At 43.8% G+C, this 24,169-nt stretch overlaps 1 protein-coding gene across 5 annotated transcripts in view; it reads left to right on the top strand.

The window, feature by feature from the left end:
* dalrd3 (DALR anticodon binding domain containing 3) overlaps positions 1–19,768 on the top strand; it is a 33,147-nt gene extending 13,379 nt beyond the window's left edge. For all 5 annotated transcript variants that reach the window (XM_068052127.1, XM_068052131.1, XM_068052130.1 and 2 more), the window contains 7 exons: positions 3,799–3,857; positions 6,002–6,084; positions 10,476–10,602; positions 13,162–13,220; positions 15,158–15,271; positions 16,395–16,463; positions 19,064–19,768. In XM_068052127.1, coding sequence (XP_067908228.1) covers positions 3,799–3,857; positions 6,002–6,084; positions 10,476–10,602; positions 13,162–13,220; positions 15,158–15,271; positions 16,395–16,463; positions 19,064–19,183 — 631 coding nt within the window. In that variant the 3' untranslated portion in view covers positions 19,184–19,768. The remainder of the gene's footprint in view (positions 1–3,798; positions 3,858–6,001; positions 6,085–10,475; positions 10,603–13,161; positions 13,221–15,157; positions 15,272–16,394; positions 16,464–19,063) is intronic.
* Positions 19,769–24,169: the final 4,401 nt, after the last annotated feature.

Genomic DNA, 24,169 nt, shown 5'->3' with positions numbered 1-24,169 from the left:
AGAACCAATTGGACGGGTTTTCTTGAGCTTAACAAAAAGAGGTTAGCTTTACCATATTTAAACCAAAGTAAAATAATAAAAAAGATCTGACTGTTACACACACACTCAAAAGTTCATATACTTTTATATTATATTAGAGTGGAGGAAGGAAAGATGGCCAAATTAGAGTCCAGAGAAATAAAAGGGGTATACAGTCTGGAGGTTGGTGACTTGGCTGGCTTCAGGCTGAACTTGGTGGTCTTGCAACTTTCCCTCAGTTATCCCAATGCTTCCGATTTAAAGATGTGGACGGCTGATTTGGCTGTTCTCCTGGAGACAGTAGTGTGGCAGTGATTTCCTTCAAGTCTGCAGTAGGTGCGTCTCTGGGTAGTCATGGTTGGCAAACAGGGTTTGAAGCTTGCAAGGTGGGTTGGAGAGAGCGAGGAAGGAGGGACCCCACTCGGGTCTTCTCCCATCAGTGTCTCAGCTGCTTGTCCTTTTACTGCAGAGAAAGCAGAAGCTTAAACATCTGAAGAGTGGGCCCATTAGATGACAGTCACCCAGTGATTCAAACATTGTCATTACTAGTGTATTCCCCTTGCAACTTAATTAGTTTATGTCTGGGAATCCACCTCTCACAGCTAGGGTCCCATTGGTCAAGTGATTGGGTTTAAGGCATTCCCTTGATAAGTTCATGTCTGGGAACTCCGTCTCAGCTAGGGTCCCATTGTCCACGTGATTAGGTTGAGTGGTTCGTCTCCACCAGTTGAATAGCTCAGGTGATTGCCTTGATGCCTTGCTAATGGGGACGGGATGTGTGGTTCAGTCATATTCCCCAGGTCATTGTCCTTGATGGGTCTTTGCAGACATGGTGTCTCAATGGATTGGAATGTGGAAAGTACAGTAATGCAAAATGGGGTAGTCATCTTTAGCTGCGAGCTCAAGTCACCTTTATTCTTTTTTTAAATTCAATTCCGGTTTCCAGCTGATGGATTAAAAATCATTTGACATAAAGCACATTTTCGTGACAACAAAAACAAAGAATACCAACCCAGGCCTCTCTTTCCCTTTGATAGTGAAATTAGTGTAAAGAAAGTAAGTCTTACCAAAATTACTGATTGGAATAGAATTCAAAAGGCACAAGAGAGATAGACAGAGGGGAAAAAAGGGAGTGTAAGTTGGGCTTAAAACATATGAAACTCAAAGTTAGGATTTTTAAGCATCAAGAACTCTCCGGTTAGATACCACATTGTTGGATGTAGAGTATCGTTTCTCTACTCTGCCTGTACATTGTGCCTACTGTCCAACACAAGGAATTTCATATTCCAAATAGTTGTAAAGAGAGTTGGCTGTCATCTGTTGCTCCAGGCTGGGTTTCAAACTGATTCTCAGAAGTAAAAGCCTAGCACATCGTTTAACTATTGTACCAGTGGTATCATGTAATGGTTTCTGTATATCGTGACTTGGCCTCAAATGTTAAAAAGGAAAAGTGAACTGATCAGGACTTACTTTAGCTTTCACAGAACCCAAGTCTTCAGATCCCTCCACGTTACTTCTGCAGCTCCATGTTCAACTGAAGATACATCCATCAGTATACTCTAACATGCATCTCTTTTCTGCACCCACCCCCTCAAAACGGAGCCTGTAGCCACTATACACCTGTACTGGCACCATCTCCTCCTTCCATGGGATCCAGGGAAATGTAGCAAGGTGGATACAAAATTGGCTCAGTGGCAGCAAACTGGGAGGGGGCTGTGTCCAATGGCATTCTGCAAGGCTCAGTACTCGGTACCTGGTTTTGTGGTATATATTTTTTTAGATTTAGATTTTGAGATACAGCACTGAAACAGGCCCTTCGGCCCACCGAGTCTGTGCCGACCATTAACCACCCATTTATACTAATCCTACACTAATCCCATATTCCTACCACACCCTCACCTGTCCCTATATATTCCCCTACCACCTACCTATACTAGGGGCAATTTATAATGGCCAATTTACCTATCAACCTGCAAGTCTATATTAATGATTTGGACGTAAATGTAGGAGGCGTGACCAAGAAGTTTGCAGACGACACAAAAATTGGCTGTAGAAAGATATTGATGGACTGGTCAGGTGGGCAGAAAAGTAGCAAATGGAATTCAACCCAGAGAAGTGAGGTGATGCATTTGGGGAGGTCAAACAAGGCAAAGGAATACACGATCAATGGGAAAATACTGAAGTGTAGAAGAAGTGAGGGACCTTGGAGTGAATGTCCACAGATCCCTGAAGGTAGCAGGACTGGTCGATAAGGTGGTTAAAAAGGCATATGGAATCCCTTCCTTTATTAGCAGAGGTATATAATTTAAGAGCAGGGAGGTTATGCTGGAACTGTATAACTCATTGGTTAGGCCACAAAGAAAGGATGTAATTGCACGAGAGTGGGTACAGAGGAGATTTACAAGGATGTTGCTGGGACTGGAAAAATGCAGCTATGAGGAAAGATTGGATAGGCTGGGGTTTTTCTCCTTGGAACAGAGAAGGCTGAGGGGAGATCTGATTGAAATGTACAAAATTGTGGGAGGCCTGGATAGAGTGGAGGTGAAGGGCCTATTTACCTTAGCAGAGAAGTCAGTGACTTGGGGGCATAGATTTAAAGTGGTTGGTTGAAAGATTAGCGGGCAGATGAGGAAAATGTTTTTCACCCCCAGGTGGTGGGGGTCTGGAACTCACTGCCTGAAAGGGTAGTAGAGGCAGAAACACTCAACTCATTATGAAAAAAGGTGTCTGGATATGCATCTCTCGTGCCGTTACCTGCAGGGCTACGGACCAAATACTGGAAGGTGGAATTAGACTGGGTGGCTCGTTTTTCATCCGGCACAGACAGAGTGGGCCAATTGGCCTCTTTTTGTGCCGTAAACTATGATTCTAAAAGCTGCTCAAAGCTCAGCTTTAGCTATGGCTTTCTGACTTTTCCTTATTCCCCCACTAGTTTTGCTTCATACCCTAGTTTGTAAAACCCTGTGGAATTTTTTTATGTTTGTGACCATAAAGTGATTAGCACTATATAAATTCAAGTTGTTAGCTTCTGCAAATATTATTCAAACGTTCCCAGAAGAGATACCAAATAAAACAATGCAAACTGTGAATTGGCACAGCACAATATCCCTCAGCAAAGTCTGTGATTTTCTGCAATTATTACCTATGAAAAAGGAGAAATGAAAACACTGAATTGTAAAACATTACCTGTCCTAACCAGTGAACTGAGCAAGATTTAGAATGGATGTAAAATACTATCAGTAAGCACTCAGTTGCTGGAAAAACAGGATTTGCAGTACAAGATTGATAAGTGGTACAAAAGGTCCCATTGTGCAAGTTAAGCCTAGTTATATTTCCCTTCTGGATTCACAAGCCACCATAATATGCCAGAGAAGTGAGCCAGCAAACTACTTGTAGCCAAGTGCCATGAGTTATTCCAGGAGAAGACTATTTCATCTAAAGGGAAGTTCTTAACTCTAACCTTACTGCCTCACACAATGGACAGATTCTGTCCTTTGGAGGACATGACAGAAGTGAACTTGCCCTAATTGCCCTTGGAGTAGCAGTAGAATGTACTGCCCACATCTGACTGATTCCAGCAGTGCAGTACTCATTTTCATGAATCTTAGGCAATTAATATAAATGAAGTTTTAAACCCAGCTCTAATCTTGAAATTTTCATTTTTTGTGTTGTATTTAATTACTTTAATCAGTAAAACCATTGATAATTTTGAGCAAGATTAAATTAGAGAATTCAAACAAATTACATAGTAAAGAACCCACTCATTTTTTTCCCCTCTAGGTTTCGCAGGTCTCAAATGCAGGAAGCATCTGTGATGAAGTATGGAAACGTCGTGCAAGGTACAGTTCTACTTTCCGGTCTCCGAGCCCGGTGTATTACCCAGTCCCTGTTCCATCCCTTTAGATCGTGGCATTAGTGGCTTTGACAATAGAATAATGTTGAGACATCCTCTTCGAATGAGTCATGAAAACAGTCCCACTGCTGAGTGTATTAGTGGCACGAGTGCCAAGGCTCCTGGAGAAATGCGTTTATCAGTGGGGATTGAATTATATTGTGCATTGCAGTTTAAAAGAAACACAGGTTTCCTTCAATAACTCAACTGTAAAGGCAGTGAGTAGCGAGGTTCATCTCTGTAACCACCATTGACAACATTCCGGCAGTAGTACTGAAGACTTGTGCTCCAGAACTTGCTGCACCCCTAGCCAAGCTGTTCCAGTACAGCTATACCACCAGCATCTACCCGACAATATGGACAATTAATTGCCCAGATATGTCCTGTCCACAAAAGGCAGGATAAATCCAACCCGGCCAATTACTACCCTAGCGGTCTACTCTCTATCATCAACAAAGTGATGCAAGGTGTCGTTGACAGTGCTATGAAGCGGCACTTACTCCTCAACAATAACCTGCTCACTGACGCTCAGTTTGGGTTCTGCCAGGCCCACTCAGCTCCTGACCTCATTACAGCCTTGGTCCAAAAATGGACAAGAGCTGAATTCAAGGAGGTGAGGCGAGAGTGACTGCCAGCATTTGACAGAGTGTGGCATCAAGAAGCCCTAGCAAAACTGGAGTCAGTGCGAATTGGGGGGTGGGGGGGGGGGGGTGGTGCAGGGGGAAAGCTCTCCGATGATTGTGATTGTTGGAGATCAATCATCTCAGTCCCAGGACATCTCTGCAAGAAATCTTCAGGGTAGCGTCCTAGGCCCACCATCTTCAGCTGCTTCATCAATGACCTTCCCTCCGTAAGGTCAGAAGTGGGGATGTTCACTGACGATTACACAGTGTTCAGCACCATTCGCAACTCCTCAGAAACTGAAGTAGTCTGTGTCCATATGCAGCAAGACCTGGACAACATTCAGCCTTGGGCTGATAAGTGGTTAGTAACATTTGCACCACAGAAGTGCCGGGCAATGACCATCTCAAACAAGAGAATATTAAACCATCTCCCCTTGACATTCAATGGCATTACCATCACTGAATCCCCCACTAACATCCTGGAGGTTACAACTGACCAGAAACTGAACTGGACCAGCCAGATAAATGCTGTGGCTACAAGAGCAGGTTAGAGGCTGGGAATTCTGCACCAGTAACTCACCTCCTGACTCCCCAAAGTCTGTCCACCATCTACTGGGTGCAAGTCAGGAGTGTGACGGAATACTGTCTATTTGCCTGGATGAGTGGGGCTCCAACAACACTCAAGATACTCGACGCCATCCAGGTAAAAGCAGCCCCTTTGATTGGCACCCCATCCACAACCTAAAAAATGCTCTCCCTCCACCACCGATGCACAGAGTTAGCAGTGTATACCACCTACTAGATACACTGCAGCAATTCACCAAGGCTCCTTCAACAGGACCTTTCAATCCGCGACCTCTACCATCTAGAAGGACAAGGGCAGCAGATGCATGGGAACACCAGCACCTGCAAGTTCCCCTTCAAATCACATACCATCCTGACTTGGAAATATATTGCTGTTCCTTCACTGATGCTGGGTCAAAATCCTGGAACTCCCTTCCTAACAGCACTGTGGGTGTACCTACACCAGATGGATCCAGCAGTTCAAGGCAGCGGCTCACCACCTTCTCAAGGGCAATTAGGGATGGGCAATAAATGCTGGCCTTGTCAGTGACACATCCCAAGAAAGAATTTAAAAAATTGAAGTTTATGAAGGAGATTAACAAGATGGTGCAAATTTTTCATTGAAGCAAAAGGTTTAAAAATGAGGGGACAGATTATATGTGAAGCTTTTTTTTAAAAAGGTAATTTAGGTGTAATTTGTTCGGTAATTGACCTTTGGGTGAGGAAGTTACCAAAGAAACCCTCTGACATGGTCAATACCATATGTGGCAAGAGACAGACCAGTTTCTAGAGAGATTAAGGGCTATAGTCAGACAGTGGGTAGGCAGGATTGCTATTTGACGAACGGATGGACTCTGGGATAATGTTTGCTTGGTTTTAACAAGTTTATTGCATTTCTTTGTAGGGGATTCATGGGCTGAAATCATCAGCAGCATGACCTCAGCCACCATCAGGTTTGAACTGTTAGCGACAGCACACCGCAGTCCAGTAAGTAATCCAATGTATTCCAACTGCAGCGACATAGTGTAGGGGCAGGCAAGGGAAAATATTCTTTGTTTCTTAACCCTTACTTTATCATCTGCTTTTATTAGAAGTCTTGTTGTGCCACCCACCATTATTGACATTTATAAAAAAGGTGAAAAGGAGACTACCCAAAGCCAGTTTATAGCCAGCTGGTACACAAGAGCAGGCCAGACTGACTTCTGCTCCCTACAAGGAAGCCCCAGCCATTCCCAGTCAATGGAGGACACGGTGCTAAAACAAGTGATCCAGTTACACACCCTAGAGACAGTGCAGGGAAGAGCCACAAAGTGTTAGAGGACTTGACAACACTTGACAAATGTAGGTCCCTTACAGTCAGAAACAGGGGGATTTATTCTGGGGAACAAAGAAATGGTTGACCAATTAGATGCATACTTTGGTTCTGTCTTCACAAAGGAGGACACAAATATCATACCAGAAATGTTGGGGAACACAGGGTTTAGTGAGAGGGACGAACTGAAGGAAATCAGTATTAGTAGAGAAATGGTGTTGGGGAAATTGATGGGATTGAAGGCCGATAAATTCCCAGGGCCTGATAATCTACATCCTAGAGTACTTAAGGAAGTGGCCCTAAAAATAGTGGATGCATTGGTTGTCATCTTCCAAGATTCTATAGACTCTGGAACAGTTCCGACAGATTGGAGGGTAGCTAATGTAACTCCACTATTTAAAAAGGGAGGGAATTATGGACCAGTCAGCCTGAAGTCAGTAGTGGGGAAAGTTCTAGAGTCCATTATCAAAGATTTTATAGCAGAGCACTTAGAGAACAGTGGTAGAATCAGACAGAGTCAGCATTGCATTTACGAAAGGGAAATCATGCTTGGCAAATCTACTAGAATTCTTCAAGGATGTAACTAGTAGAGGGACAGCCAGTGGATGTGGTTTATTTGGACTTTCAGAAGGCTTTCGACAAAGTCCCACATAAGAGATTAGCGTGTAAAATTAAAGCGCATGGGATTGGGGGTAGTGTATTGCGATGGATAGAAAATTGTTTGGCAGACAGGAAACAAAGAGTAGGAATAAACGGGTCTTTTTCCGAATGGCAGGCAGTGACTAGTGGGGGACTGCAGGGATCGGTGCTAGGACCCTAGCTGTTCACAATATATATTAATGATTTAGATGAGGGAACTAAATGTAATATCTCGAAATTTGCAGATGACACAAAACTGGGTGGGAGGGTGAGTTGTGAGGAGGATGCAGAGGGGCTTCAGGGTGATTTGGACAAGTTGAGTGAGTAGGCGAATGCATGGCAGATGCAGTATAATGTGGATAAATGTGAGGTTATCCACTTTGGTAGAAAAAACAGGAAGGCAGATTATCAGAACGGCTATAATCAGAGAGTGGAATATGCAACGAGACCTGGGTGTTCTCGTACACAAGTTGCTGAAGGTAAGTATGCAGGTGCAACAGGCGGTAAAAAAGGCAAATGGTATGTTGGCCTTCATAGTGAGAGGATTCGAGTACATGAGCAGGGATGTCTTGCTGTAATTATACAGGGCCTTGGTGAGGCCACACCTGGAATATTGTGTGCAGTTTTGGTGTCCTTATCTGAGGAAGGATGTTCTTGCTATAGATAGAGGGAGGACAGCGAAGATGTCAACCTGGTGAAGCTACAACCCTAGAGTACTTGCATGCCAAACTGCGTAAGTAGCATACGATAGACAGAGCTAAGCGATCCCATAACCAACGGATCAGATCTAAGCTCTGCAGATGATCCATCTCGGCCTCCTTCTGAAGTCCCCAGCATCACAGATGTCAGACTTCAGCCAATTCGATTCACTCCGCGTGATTTCAAGAAACGACTGAAGGCACTGGATACTGCAAAGGCTATGGGCCCTGACAATATTCCAGCAATAGTACTGAAGACCTGTGCTCCAGAACTTGCCGCGCCCCTAGCCAAGCTGTTCCAGTACAGCTACAACACTGGCATCTACCCTGCAATGTGGAAAATTGCCCAGGTATGTCCTGTACACAAAAAGCAGGACAAGTCCAAGCCGGCCAAATACCGCCCCATCAGCCTACTCTCAATCATCAGTAAAGTGACGGAAGGTGTCATCGACAGTGCTATCAAGCGACACTTGCTTAGCAATAACATGCTCAGTGACTCTCAGTTTGGGTTCTGCCAGGGCCATTACAGCCTTGGTTCAAACATGGACAAAAGAGCTGAATTCAAGAGGTGAAGTGAGAGTGACTGCCCTTGACATCAAGGCAGTATTTGACAAAGTATGGCATCAAGGAGCCATAGCAAAACTGAGGTCAATTGGAATCAGGGGGAAAACCCTCAGCTGGTTGGAGTCATACCTAGCGCAAAGGAAGTTGGTTGTGGTTGTTGGAGGTAAATCATCTGAGCTCCAGGACATCACTTCAGGAGTTCCTCAGGGTAGTGTCCTAGGCCCAACCATCTTCAGCTGCTTCATCAATGACTTTCCTTCAATTATAAGGTCAGAAATGGGGATGTTCGCACCATGTTGAGCACCATTCATCACTCCTCAGATACCGAAGCAGTCAGTGTAGAAATGCAGCACGACTCGGTTATCCACACTTGGTCTGATAAGTGGCAAGTAACATTCGCGCCACACAAGTGCCAGGCAATGATCATCGCCAACAAGAAAGAATCTAACCATCTCCCCTTGACATTCAATGGCATTACCATAGCTGAATCCCCACTATCAATATCCTAGGCGCTACCATCGACCAGAAACTGAACTGGAGTAACCATATAAATACCGTGGCTACAGGAGCAGGTCAGGGGCTAGGAATCCTGTGGCAAGTAACTCACCTCCTGACTCCCCAAAGCCTGTCCATCATCTACAAGGCACAAGTCAGGAGTGTGATGGAATACTCGCCAGTTGCCTGGATGGGTGCAGCTCCAACAACACTCAAAAAGCTCGACACCATCCAGGACAAAGCAGCCCCCTTGATTGGCACCCCATCTACAAACATTCACTCCCTCCACCACTGATGCACAGTATCAGCAGTGTGTACCATCTACAAGATGCACTGCACCAAGGCTCCTTAGACAGCACCTTCCAAACCCGCGACCTCTACCAGTTAGAAGGACAAGGGCTGCAAATGCATGGGAACACCATCCCCTGCAAGTTCCCTTCCAAGTCGCACACCATCCTGACTTGGAACTATATCGCCATTCCTTCACTGTCGCTGGGTCAAAATCCTGGAACTCCCTTTCTAACAGCACTGTGGGTATACCTACCCCAAATGGACTGCAGTGGTTCAAGAAGGCAGCTCACCACCACCTTCTCAAGGGCAATTAGGGATGGGCAACAAATGCTGGCCTGGCCAGTGATGCCCACATCCCATAAATGAATAAAAAAAAGGTTTACCAGACTGATTCCTGGGATGGCGGGAGTGACATATGAGGAGAGATTGAGTCGGTTAGGATTATATTTGCTGGAGTTCAGAAGAGTGAGGGGGGGGAATCTCATAGAAACCTATAAAATTCTAACAGGACTTGACAGGGTAGATGCAGGAAGGATGTTCCCGATGAGGGAGTCCAGAACCAGGGGTCATAGTGTAAGGATATGGGGTAAACTTTTCAGGATTGTGCTGAGGAGAAATTACTTCACCCAGAGTGTGGTGAGCCTGTGGAATTCACTAACACAGAAAGCATTTGAGGCCAAAATATTGCATGTTTTCAAAAAGCAGTTAGATATAGCTCTTGGGGCGAAAGGGATCAAAGGATATGGGGGGAAAGTGGGAACAGGTTACTGAGTTGGATGATGAGCCATGATCATAATGAATGGCAGAGCAGACTTGAAGGGCCGAATGGCCTACTCCTCCTATTTTCTCTGTTTCTATGTTTAACATGAAGCGACTAAAAAGGGTACTTCAGAGATCTTTATAGATAGTAAGTAGTATAAGAACTGGTTCAGGCAGTGGAAACTTTAGCTGATAGCAGGAATAATTTCTTCACACAGCGATCAAGCAAAATGATTGAGAGTTGGGAATGGAAGCAAACACCCTGGAATCATTTAACATGCAAATGCTGCAATAGACCAATTTGTTTCCTGTGATGGATGGACTGAATGCCCCTTCCCCCGATCCCTTCCACACCACCTCTTCTGTATCCATCCCATGATCTTTTGGACAGGGTGGCTGGAGACTATTTCCCTGTATCACAATTGAGTGGCTTGGGCTTCTTTCACTGGAGCATAATGTCAGCCATTTGATTTTTCCTTTTAAAAAAGGGGAATAAAAAGGGCATTCTAGAAATTGACGCCAAGGAACCGCCAAAGGTCAAGTTGGAAAATAAAAAAAAAAGTTATTCACAACAGAAATTCACTTTCCTCTCTTTCTCTCACCCCTACTGCAAATTTTAGCTGAATTTGGACCTGACACAAGCAGTAAACATCTCCACCAAAGGAACAAAGAGTGGAGCATTTGTTATGTACAACTGTGCCAGGCTTGCTACGTTATTTGATCATTTCAACAAGTCTGTTCAACAAGGTAAAAGCTACAATCTTTCATTATTGGTTGGGAACTCAGGCAGTCTGCATATTTACTCTTTGCCAGGTATATTATCGTTCAGTTCTCTCCTAAGATAGGCAAGGTAACACATCAAGCAGAATAAAGACAAAAAAGTGTAGATTCTCCTGACACTTCACACCAGCCACAATCTAATTTGTTAGAGCAGACTTTCAAACTAGCTTTACATTCACAGGAGTGCTCTTGGTAACAGATGTATTCTACTCCTGCCATTGACATCAGTCTTTCATGACTTAACCTGTGTAAACACGAGCATGTTGTGGGTTTCACAAGCTATCGGCAGGTGTCCAGTTAAAAATAGAAGCACAGTTCTGGATTAATTCCCTTTTAACATTGAGATCCTAAATTTCCAGCCTATGTTAGGAATGGCAGTAGGAATAAAGAGAGAGAACATGCATGGCACAAGGTTGTAGGTCTCCCTTTAATCTTCCTCTCGGGAACCACTCCATGTAAAATAACACAGGATGGTCGAGCTAGGAATTGTCAGTCTAAACTCTGCACCATTACATGGTGCATTGTGAATTTAAGACATGTGAATCTGACTTTAAATTTATTGTATATAAAATAGTTGAAAACTCCAACAGTTTACATTTAGCCAGCAAAGCAAATAACACCAACACGAAAACAGTTAGTTCATATGCCATAAGTTAGTAGTTCAGTATCTTAGGAGATGGCTAGAATAGCTCAGTTTTTTGGTGACTGACTAGACCTTTTTTGCTGGGAAACGACTGTGAATTAAACAATGGATACACTGGGTTGGGGAACTTGATTCTTCTCAGCAGATATTTACATTCAACATCAGCAGAAGACTGGCCTCATAGTAGGAGGGGCCTTTATGTATGGTTTTGAAATTAATCTTTTTTCCTCTCACTGACTCATGCTGAAGATCCACAATGTTCTTAATTCCTCACCCATCTGGCCTATCCTTCATACACGCATAGGCAGTCGATGCTGTGATAGCCAAGCGCTATCTGTCCTCAGAGAGGAGCAGGTACAGGTTTCAGTAAAGGGTCACTGCATAGTGAGCACGAGCAGAGATTGTGGGGTAATTTCTGCCCTGTCTGCAGAGAGCTGCAGTGCTCTCACTATCACCATGATGCTGATCAGCTAACTCAACACAGCCAGGCATTGGATCCAAGTCGTTTCTGGTTCATTTGTCTCACTGCAGTATCATTTGTTCCATTTACCCATCAGGGTGTGAAACTTCAATTATTTCGATAAGTTTATGAATTGCTAATCTGATAGAGGAAGACGTTACCCTTCATCACATGGGTCACTGGATTGCTGGCTAACTTGGAAATTGGATTTCATTGTAACAAAGGAGCAGGGAATCTGCCAAGAGCACATTATCCTAGATTAATTTTTTTTTGGTGAGCCAAGTGTCTGACATGCTGAAACTGATCACCATGGTCAAGTCTCCAAACCAAATATAATCCAAGTTGATACAAGTACAGAGAACACTGTCTGAGGTGCTGTGTTTCCATTGAGGCATTAAACCGAGGTCTTCTCTGTTCTCAAGTGGATGTAAAAGATCCCGTGGCAGTATTTCAAAGAGGAGGAGGGAGTTCTCACTAGTGTCCTGGCCAACATTTAACCCTCAGATCAACATCACAAAAACAGATTATCTGGTCATTATCACCTTGCTGTTTGTGGGAATTTGCAGTTTCAAAAATTGGCTGCCGTGTTTCCTACAACAGTAACTATAACTATACTTCAGAACTACTTAGATTGGTTGTAAAGTGCTTTGACACATCGAGGCTGTGAAAGGCACTATAGAAATGTACATCTACTTTCACACAGCTCTTCCCCTGGGACCACTACGTTACTTGGGACATACAAATCTATTCCTATTAATGAGTCAGGCGGGCTGGTTGATCATCACTAGTGCCTTGGAGTATCATGGATCTGCTTGGTTGAGATTCCTGCTCGGGCATCAGCTTATGATCTGCCACAGAGCATACATCGGGCATATTACGTGGAGACGTCATTCCCAGAGTCATCTTTATTCTATCCTGGTCTCCACACCTCTCCCACTCATCATCATCACCCCAGAAGGGGAGAGGAGAAAAGGAGCAACAGCACTAAAATTAGAGTCACACAGATAGTAGGGACATTAATTGGGATAGGACGGTAGTCATTGGCTCAAAATATAACTGGTCAAGAAATAGATTGTGTTTTGGTTTACAGGTCTGCTTTCTATAGAGTTTACCTGTAGTATTTCTTTCTTTGGCCTCCTTGTCTCAGTCAAGTGCCTAGAGGTAGTCAGTGGTTTGTGGAGCAGCGCCTGGAGTGGCTATAAAGGCCAATTCTAGAGTGACAGACTCTTCCATAGACACTGCAGATAAAATTGGTTGTCGGGGCTGTTACACAGTTGGCCCACTCCTTGCACTTCTGTCTCTTTTCCTGCCAACTGTTAAGTCTCTTCGACCTGCCCCTTTTAGATATCTTAAAATTGAGATTCCAAAATAAAGTGTTTTTTTTTTTTAAAAACAGTATAACAGATATTCCTTGCTTTTTCAGGATTGTACCCAAAATTCCCAGAAACATCCCAGTTGAACTTTTCTGCACTTCAAGAAGAGGTACTATATCCCTTAGCAGCAATGTGACTCTTTGTTCTGTGGTAATTAGGAACAAAGGTTATCGAGAAAAGGCACCACAATCCATTTCCTCAAGAGGTAGCTGCCCCACGTGTAGACCTAATGGAACATTTGTTAATTGGGTTGGGGGGGTGGGTGGCGGTGTAAAAACATTAGACACAGGGTCACTTACCGACCATTTGCCACTCAAGGGAAACATCTCAGCTGTACATTTACCAAGGTGGCAATAATTGAGAGAATGTGCATGTCCCATGTCAGGATCAAGATCTTGCAGCCTACCAGTGTACATGAGCTCATAGACAGTGCCACAGAATGTTCTGAAGTTTTTCTGTTTTTCACTAGTGAAGTCTTCCATTTACTTTACTTTTTTGAAAATAAATATTAAATCCTTTGGCTTTGCTTGTGTGCAGTAGGCTAGGTACCTTTTTTCCCAACCAGGTGCCTAATACACACTGAAATCCACCACCATGCTAAAGAGTCTCTAAAACAAGTTACTGAGAAATCCAGAGAGGTAGAGATAAATTGGAACCCACCTTTGTTCCAAAACCCTTAGTACCCTTGCCTAACAAATTCTGTCAATCTGTGTTTTGAAATTTTCAATTGACTTCCAGCCTTGACAGCATTTTAATGGGAGAGAGTTCTACATTTGTACTCCCTTCGTGTGAAGAAGTGTTTCCTGACATCACCACTGAACAACCTAGCTCTAATTTTAAGGTTAATTTGCCAGCTATGGGGCATGCGCAGTCTCTCTGTAGGGATACACAACTTATTCGAGGCCTGAGTGACACCCCCAACCAAGAACCCGTCCAGCTCTCAAGATTTGCGGAGAGTCTGCACCACACAAAGCGGAAACTTGTTTCAATGGTCTACACCCTCAGGGAAAAGACCCGCCTAACATCTAGCCTAGCCCAACCTTTGCGTAACTTATATGCATGACTCTTGGGTAAGATTACTAGACATGTTGAGACATTGACTTCCAGAATTAGATGAAGCCAACTAGGAAGAACTCCAGTTCACAATGAACAGTCTACACCCCCAGGTCCTGTTAATGATCCAGGCTGACAGGTTCATCAGTAGTACCCTGGAATATTGCAGGCCTGCCTGGCCTGAATATCGGATTAGTGAGTCTCAAGTTCCAGTCATTGATTGATTGATTGTAATTTAGGAAATCAAACAGTAGCAACAATTCAGAAAGTATTTTGATGGCTGTAAAGCACTTTGAAATGTTCTGAAAAGCACTATATTAATGCATTTTTCAGCCTACTTGAACCCAGAGTCACTTGAGTCACTTACACTCCGTTCACCACTGGGGATAGTTTCCAGTTGATCATTGGACAATTGACAAACCTGAGCAAGCCCTTGTCAGGCAGACAGAGTAAATTAGGAGCCCTGCATGAATAGCGAGCTGAGTGGCACAACTCACTGAATTGTGTGTAGGTATAGCCACCATCCCTCTGACCACAGCTGGCTCCACAGTGAGGAGTATCCAGGGATCAGAACCAACTTTATGGTTCTGGAGTTCGACTACCCTTGCTAAGCACATGACAGCATTGGAAAACCAGATGTATAAAACAACAGGTATAAGCCAGGATAAATATTGACTTTCTTACCTGACCCAAACCTGCTGCTAGGTTTCGACCTTGTCATTAGGTAAAGCCATTGAACTGTGCAAAACGCTTGTGTGTGTAACTCAAGTAGCAGATAATTTGTTATGGACACCGAATCCTAGAATGAACTATGATCAGTAAACCTTTTCAATGTTTCAATACAATTTTTTTTTAATTTAAAAAAGTGCAAGAAGGTTGATGGTTCAGTGGGATAGATCCAGGAGCTGTCATTTTTTAAGCCGACTGTTTTGTTGCTTTTCAAGTTATGTTCATTTATCCTGGAGGAGTAACCACAGTTTCCTCCTTGTGCAGGGGGAGTGGCTGTTGCTGTACAATTATATTATTCCTTTCCGAGAAGTACTTTGCCTGATTACACAGTCCTTGAGTTCAGCTAAAGGAATTCGCCTGACCATCAACACTGAGACAGTAAGTAGAACTAACAAGCAATGAAGAAAGACTTTCATTTCAAACTAAAAATACCTTCAATACCGCTATTGTAAAATCTTACAGCACAGGAAGTGGCCATTTGGCCCATCATACTTCTGACAGCTTTTTTGTAAGAGCTGTCCATTAGCCCTACTCTTCACCATAGCCAAATGTTTCCAACTCACCTAACTGCACTGCATTAATTTCATGTTTTACACAAACCCAACTGAGGCAAGAGTGTTAGAATGCCAGGTACCCAGACTGCTCGAGAGTGTCAAGCACACAGTAGCTTAAAATGCTGTCAAAAACACTAATGTATTGAGCAAGAAAACGAAATCCAGCAAACGACAGCATCTAAAAGTCACATGTTATGTGACAGTATTCGTATAACTCTGGATTACTAATCGTCATCTACTCCACCATAGAAGTCACTACCACCTTCTCTGTTGGGATGCTCTCCCTAAATCACATCCTCTGGCCCCCTCTCTCCTTTGCTTGGAAAGCTTCTTCGGCTTCTCACCAACTGTTTTTTCTTGCCCTTAATTTCCTAGCTACTTCATGGTATTCTCTCTCTTGGGAAGGACTAAAGTACAGTTGCGGTTTGTTAAGGTGTCAGACATGGCCCAGTGGTAGCGCTCTTGCTGCTGAATCAGGAGATTATGGGTTCAAGTCATCTTTCAGCGACTTGAACACATAATCTAGGCTGCCATTCCAGCACGGTGCTGAGGGAGTGCTGTAGAGCCTTATGTGCTGTCTTTCAGATGAGCCATTAAACTGAGGTCCCACCTACCCTCTCAGGTTGATGCAAAAGATCCCAAAGTACTGTTCGAAGCAGAGTGGGGAGACCTTCCAGTGTCCTGACATTATCCTTCAACTATCACCCAAGACAGATGATATGGACAATATCACACTGCTGTTTGCGGGAGCTTACTGTGTGTAAATTGGCTGATACGTTTCACACATTACAACTGTGACTATTCTTCAAAGTACTTAATTGACTGTAAAGCGCTTTGGGACATCTTGAGGTTGTCAACGGCACTAGTATTTCTTCAATTACTGAACGGCGCTGGTCTTTCTTTATCAATTACTGATTGCTCTCTTCTCATTATAACTTGTGTTTTAGGTCTGCAAATTTCTTGTAAACCTCAGCATGGATTTCAGCTCCTATTATAACCGCGTACACATACTTGGAGTAAGTATCTTTATTGTAAATTAATCGTTCCACTATCACTGTATTATCTAATTAAAGTCAATGGTGGGTGTAGTGAGGAAGGATAATAGACCCATTTTCATAGGGCTGGGAGTTCAGAGCTCAGTATTGGCCACATCATTTGAAGATTGTTAGTTGTCTTCCTCCTCCCCGCCCCATTTTTAATTCTCTTTCTGACCCCCTCCCTAATTGTGCACATCTACTGAAGTTGGGTTCCGAAGAAGGGTCACTGACCCGAAACGTTAACTCTGCTTCTCTTTCCACAGATGCTGCCAGACCTGCTGAGTGATTCCAGCATTTCTTGTTTTTGTTACTGAAGTTGCTGACTCCTGCTTGGGTACAGTGCTATAGAGACTAGATACTCAGATGCCTTTCACCCTTTTTTTTTTTTGAGTCAACCTTGATCAGAAATGTTGCAGCAGGGATCAAGAGCATGAATCCTGGCTGATTTCTCCTCCTTGCTCTACCCCTCCTTAGCCCAAGGTGGAGTAACTAGAAGAGTTTTTAAAAAGTACATTTCTTAAAATTCAGATTAAAAATGTGGAAAGGTTGGTTAGCTACAGTCAAGATCCAAATACCTTGCTGTATTCAATTCTCTCTTTGGAGAATGATCTCTACAAGGTACCCCAGCACCTATGTTAATACTATCCTGAGTCTTCAATTTGATTAAAAATTCCTTTAGAGAAAGACCCTGCTGACAGATCAGAATCAACAATAGAATTGGTTTACTGCCATCACTGGAGGTGTGGATAAGGTTTCCTGGAAAGTAAAGGTTTACGCTGTGACACCGCATCAGATCAGTTCACCATCCATCACTACAGCGCCATTCATAACACCTATATGTGTTCCTAGGTTACCAGTACTAATCACCTAAAAAACTCAAAAGCCAACAAACAAGAAATGTCCACCGTACTGGGAGTTGAAATTAGGAGGGAGAGAAAGTGAAATATATAGCTGAACACAAGCTGGGAAGTTAAATTTCAGTAGGAGGGCAGAGCTCAAGTCCAGATACACTATAGTCCTAAACCTGGAACCTGCTGTGACCCAAGCAAATTACATGACTGTTGAGACTTGGTGGTGGGGGAAATGGTGAAAATACTCCAATTGATAATTTTGGTGAAAAGGTCAGCACAAGCACAAAGTGGGAAATGTATATTTTTTTTAAATCAGATGAATTTCACCCAAGGTTAGTCAAATGAACATCAACTTATTCACCATGAGCTGGGGTATATTGGTACTTCAACAAAAACTTGCATTTATGCAGCAGCCTTAACATACTAAAACATCTCAAGGTGCTTCACAAGAGTTAAAATGTGACACCAAACCACACATGGTTAAAGAGGTAGGTTTCAAGGAGCATCAAGGAGGAGAGAGAGGAAGAGGGGTTTAGGGAGGGAATTTCCAGAACTCAGGGCCTTAGCAGCTGAAGGCACAGCTACTAATATTGGAGCCATAAAAATGGGGATGTGCAACAGGATTGGAGAAGTGTAGATATCTCAGTGGGTTGTAGGGCTGAAGGATATTGCAGAGATAGGGAGATGCAAGGCCATGGAGGGATTTGTAAATAAGGGTAAGAATTTTAAAATTGAGGCATTGTTTAACCAGGAGCCAGAGTAGGTCTACAAACACAGGGGTGATGGGTGAACCAGATTTGGTGCAAGTTAGGATATGGGCAGCAGTGTTTGGAATGAGCTCACGCTAATGGGGGATGAAAGATAGGAGGCTAGAAGATGGAGGCCAGATGGGACTGTGTTGGAAAAGTCAAGCCTAGAGGTAACAAGGGCATGGATGAGGATTTCAGAGGCAGGGGCAGAGTCAGGCAATGTTATAGAGGTGAAAATAGGCAGTCTTAGTAATAGTATGGATGTGGTCAGAAGCTGATCTCAGGGTCAAATTTGACACCAAGGTTGCGAACACAATCTGGATCAGCCTCAGATAGTTGCCGAGGCGGGTGTGGGGGGGTGGGATGGAGTCGGTAGCTAAGGAATGGAATTTGTGTCAGGGGCCGCATACAATGGCTTCAATCTTCCCAATGTTTAGTCGGAGGAAATTTCTCCTCATCCAGTACTTCAGCTCCCCAGATGGCAGCCCACTGCTTTAACATAGGTTTGTAAAGTGACAATGTTTGCTGTGCACTGCCTTGGTGTTTTCAAAAGTAGACAGTTGTTTAGAAACCATTTTCTTGGACAGCCCTATGCACTGGAACTAAGGAGAGGCAAGATGCCTCCATATGGTGAGGCCAATCTCAGCTGTGCTGTTAAAAGGAGGGGCCCAGTACACCTTTATGCTTGGGCCAACATCGAGAGGAAAGAGACAGGGAAGAGAGAAAGCATTGTTTGGAAGGGTTACGATGTACCTCCCCTCCTTTCCCTCAGCAACATAGACTCCACTACTCTTTCAAGCAGGTGGTTATAGAGCAGCATGGTTGAGGCATGCTGGCTGCTCGATGTTAGAGATGGTACAGAGAGGAACAAGTAACAACCTGTTTCTCTGGATTTACTGGAGTAGCTTAAGCCACTTGCACTGTGCAGCTCAGATTTTTACTGCTACTCAATGTTAAAAGGTGATTTCTCACTCCACAGGAACCATTGGAACACCTATTCAACCAGATGTTTGCTCGTCTACAGCTGATGAAAGCATTGAGAGAAGTGTTTCACACAGCACTGGGTACACTACATATCTCACCACCAAGCCAGCTCTGAGAATCCAGCATGTCGTATGTTCTGTACCTCACCAAGATGTGGAAACCGCAATCCAGGCAATCTTCATATTCCACCATCAAGTCAGCCAAGAGTAACCCTGCCCCTGACCTGTCAGTACTCTGAAGAGAGCAGCCTGGATAAGCCAGTGTCAATAACACCTCTGCTTGGACGTTCTTCATTTGGTCAGATATGACTATGTTCCTTGTCTGAATGAGATCTCAAAAGTTGAAGCTATCTAGTGTTAGACCTATTCTATATACCAGCATCCTGTCAGAAGTTGTTACCTTCTGTACATCACCCATCTGTCCCAGGAGCATGCATCTCAGGTCACCAGAATCCAACACAGGCCCTAAGTGGTCATGGTTGCAAAGTTACATCTGAAGATGGTGTCTGTGATTCACCTTACTATCAAAAAAAGAACTCCAGTATTGGGCACTGTCTCGCAGCTCAACATGAACCATCCCATCATAATAAGTCAGTTCTGTCCTCCAGGTCCTAAACTTGACCTGAACACATTCCATTTTCTATGCACCGATCTATCCTAGTTGTAGTTTTTAACTAAAATAAAAGTGAACTCTTTTTAAACATTGAATTGGTTCTTGGGTTAGAATCCATCAACACACACTCAAATCCAGTAGGGAATTTCAGAGAAACTTTTTTTTACCTGGAGAGTGGGTAAACTGTGGAACACACTACCACAAGGAACAGCTAAGGGAAATAAAAGAGATGTATTTAAGGGGAAGCCAGATAAACATGAAGGAGAAAGAAATAGACGGGTATGTTGATGAGGTTGGAGAAAGGAAGGTAATGTGGAACATGAACACTCAGATGGACCAGTTGGTCTGCATGGTCTGTTTCTGTCCTGTAGCTACTTTGTAGATTTGTATTACCCTCTTTCCAAATCCTGTCTCCTTAGTACATTTTCATATAAGATAAGCAAAGACTTGTAAAAGAAGGCTCAACACCCAAGCTCAAGAACACACTACTACATTCACAGCTGTTTAAAAATCCATACCTAACATGGTCAGCACCACAGTTTTTAATAGCAGTTTCTTGCAGTAGTAATTCAGAAGACTAAATATGTTATGTATTACCTTAGCCTATCTACTCGTAAATCTTACCACAGTCATTAAAGGACACAAGAACAGTCTGAGAGGGACTTGTTTCCACTTCCATTGACCTTGCAACACAGCTGACCCATACTGCACAAATTAACTATTAAGTGTAGAATTGATGCACCTGTCTTTTCACCACCATTTTTGGTTGGGCTTCCAGCAGAAGCAATCACATGCAGATCCCTTTAAAGATTCAGTTCGTGATGACCTGAAATATTTCTTTGTTCTTTCCCCTGTAAAGAGGGCCTCAGTGTAAAATAATTATAGAAATTATTTGTGGTGGAATAATCTGGCCAAGGCGTTTTGTATCAATTGGAAGACTTTGTTTAGGGAAATGAAATAAGGTAAAAGCCTCTTAAAGAGGATGTGGAATATTTTCTTCCATGTCTCCCTCGCCCTGCTTAATTCTTTAGAATGCTAATACAGAAGCAAAATACTGAAGATGGCGGAAATCTGAAATAAAAACAGAAATTGCTGGAAATACTCATCAGGTCAGGCAGAATCCCACAGAGTCATTATGGCACAGGAAGAGGCCATTCATCCCATCGATTCCATGCTGGCTCTCGAGCAATACAGTCAGTCCCACTCCCCCACTTTATCCCTGTAGCCTTGCAGGTTTATTTCCCTCAAGTGCCCATCCATCAGTTGTCCATCTGCTTCATCATGAGGGTCCTCTGTGCTCGATACTGCTGTGACTGGTACTGAGGCAGCTCAAAGAAAGAGAAAGTGAAGTTCCTGCTGAAGCTGAGGTTGGAGATGCTCTGTACTGGAGGCAGCTTCGTGCCTCCCTGCAGTTTGTCCCTCAGCCTCCTCCGGGTCAGGAATGCCTTGGCCTCCGTTGGACCCTCAGGCACGGCTTGGAGGGATTGCTGCGCTGCTTTGCTTCCTGTTCCTTGGTGCCCATCTTGGTTTCTGCTGAAGTTGTTCTCCTCCCTGAGATCCTTGGCAAAGCCACACCAATGCTTGATGGTGCTACAAGGAAGATGCTGCTGAGACCTGGTATGACAAGGGAACGGTTCCAACGACCATGGAATGGCACTGAAAAAGGTGTCCAGAAGCGAGTTCCCGTCCCACGGTGTGATGTCCCTGCTGCTGTTAAGTTTGCTCTTCTTCACACACGGTGCTGTTTGTGGTGGCAGTGGTTTAAGTGGTTTTGTGCAATCCAAGAAAGGCATTTTCTTCCGAACGGCCTTTTCTATCAAAAGATAAAGGAAATTCACTGTTGTTCGCCATCCAACGATTGAACATAAAAACATAAGAAATAGGAGCAGCAGTTTGCCATAAGGCACCTCGAGCCTGCGCTGCTGTTCAATAACACCATCGCTGATCTTCTATCCCAAATCCACTTTCCCACCCTATCCTCATATCCCTGGATTCCCTTATCAGTCAAAAATCTAACGATCTCAATGTTGAATATACTCAACAAGAGAGCATGCACAGCCCCCCTGGGGTAGAGAATTCCAAAGATTCATAACCCTCTGAGTGAAGAAATTTCTCCTCATGTCAGTCCTAAATGGCCAACCCCTTATCCTGAGACAATGACCCCTAGTTCAAGACTCTCACAGAATCTCAGTATAATACAGTGCAGAAGAGGCCCTTCGGCCCATCGAGTCTGCACCGATGCATTAAAGTCACCTGACCTGTCTACCTAATCCCATTTGCCAGCACTTGGCCCATAGTCTTGAATGTTATGCCCCTCATAATCTTGTACACCTCGATCAGGTCACCCCTCAGTCTTCTCTGCTCCAGCGAAAACAACCCAAGCCGATCCAACCTCTCTTCATGGCTTAAATGTTCCATCCCAGGCAACATCCTGGTGAATCACCTCTGCACCCCTTCCAATGCAATCACATCCTTCCTATAATGTGGCGACCAGAATTGCACACAGTACTCCAGCTGTGGCCTTACCAAAGTTCTGGACAACTCCAACATGACTTCCCTGCTTTTGTAATCTATGCCTCGATTGATAAAGGCAAGTGTCCTAAATGCCTTTTTCACCACCCTTTTAATCTGCCCTTCTGCCTTCAGAGATCTATGGACAAACATGCCAAGGTCCCTTTGTTCCTCGGAACTTCCCAGTGTCAAGCCATTGAATACTTCCGTGTCACATTACTCCTTCCAAAGTGTATCACCTCACACTTTTCAGCGTTAAATTCCATCTGCCAATTTTCTGCCCATTTGACCATCCCGTCTATATCTTCCTGTAACCTAAGACACTCCACCTCACTGTTAACCACTTGGTCAATTTTTGTGTCATCCGCGAACTTACTGATCCTACCCCCCACATAGTCATCTATGTCATTTATATAAATGACAAACAATAGGGGACCCAGCACAGATCACTGTGGTACACCACTGGACACTGGCTTCCTGTCACTAAAACAGCCATCTGTCATCACTCTCTGTCTCCTACAGCTAAGCCAATTTTGAATCCACCTTATCAAGTTACCCTGTATCCCATGTGCATTTGCTTTCTTGATAAGTCTCCCATGTGGGACCTTGTCAAAGACTTTGCTGAAATCCATGTAAACTACATCAACTGCACTACCCTCATCTACACACCTGGTCACATGCTCAAAAAATGCAATCAAATTTGTTAGGCATGACCTCCCTCTGACAAAGCCATGCTGACTATTCCTAATCAAATTTTGTCTCTCCAAGTGGAGATAGATTCTCTCCTTCAGAATTTTCTCCAATAGTTTCCCTACCACTAACGTGAGACTCACTGGTCTGTAGTTCCCTGGCTTATCTCTACAACCTTTCTTAAATAGTGGGACCACATTAGCTGTTCTCCAGTCCTCTGGCTCCTCCCCTGTGGCCAGAGAGGAATTAAAAATTAGGGTCAGAGCCCCTGCAATCTCCACCCTCTCCTCCCACAGCATCCTGGGACACATCGTCCGGACCTGGAGATTTGTCCACTTTTAAGCCTTCCAAAACCTCCAATACCTTGTCACTCCCTATGACAATTTGCTCAAGAACCTCACAGTCTCTCTCTCTAAGTTCCATATCTACATCCTCATTCTCTTGGGTGAAGACAGATGTGAAGTATTCATTCAACACCCTACCAATGTCCTCTGGCTCCACCCACAAATTTCCCCCGAGGTCCCTAATGGGTCCTACTCTTTCCTTGGTTATCCTCTTCCCATTGATATACTTATAGAATATCTTGGGATTTTCCCTACTTTTACCAGCCAGAGCTTTCTCATATCCCCTCTTTGCTCTCCTAATTGCTTTCTTAAGCTCCATCCTACACTTTCTGTACTCCACTAATGCTTCCATTAATTTGCTCTCCTTGTATTTGCTAAAAGCCTCTCTTTTCCTTCTCATCGTACCCTGAATGTTTCTGGTCATCCATGGTTCTCTGGGCTTGTTGCTTCTACCTATTACCCTAGAGGGAATATGTTGGGCCTGTACCCTCCCCATTTCCTTTTTCAATACCCCCCACTGCTCTTCCGTAGATTTGCCGACAAGTAACTCTTTCCAGTCTACCTTGGCCAGATCCTGCCTTATTTTACTAAAATTCACTCTCCCCCAATCCAAAATCTCTTTTTGCAACTTGTCTTTTTCTTTCTCCATAACAAGCTTAAATTGTACCATGTTGTGGTCGCTATCACCAAAATGCACCCCCACCAACACGTCAACCACCTGTCCGGCTTCATTCCCCAGAATTAGGTCCAGCACTGCACCCTCCCTTGTTGGATCCTCTACATATTGAGCTAAAAAGTTCTCCTGTATACATTTTAAGAACTCCACTCCATCTAAGCCCTTAACACGATGACTATCCCAATTAATGTTGGGAAAGTTGAAATCACCTAATATAATTACCCTATTATTTTTACACACCTCTGCAAATTGCGCACATATTTGCTCC

This window comes from Heterodontus francisci, chromosome 19 (genome assembly GCF_036365525.1).
Source record: "Heterodontus francisci isolate sHetFra1 chromosome 19, sHetFra1.hap1, whole genome shotgun sequence".
Taxonomy (NCBI): domain Eukaryota; kingdom Metazoa; phylum Chordata; class Chondrichthyes; order Heterodontiformes; family Heterodontidae; genus Heterodontus; species Heterodontus francisci.
The sequence above is the reverse complement of the archived record's forward strand: the minus strand, read 5'-3'. Positions and strand labels throughout refer to the sequence as shown.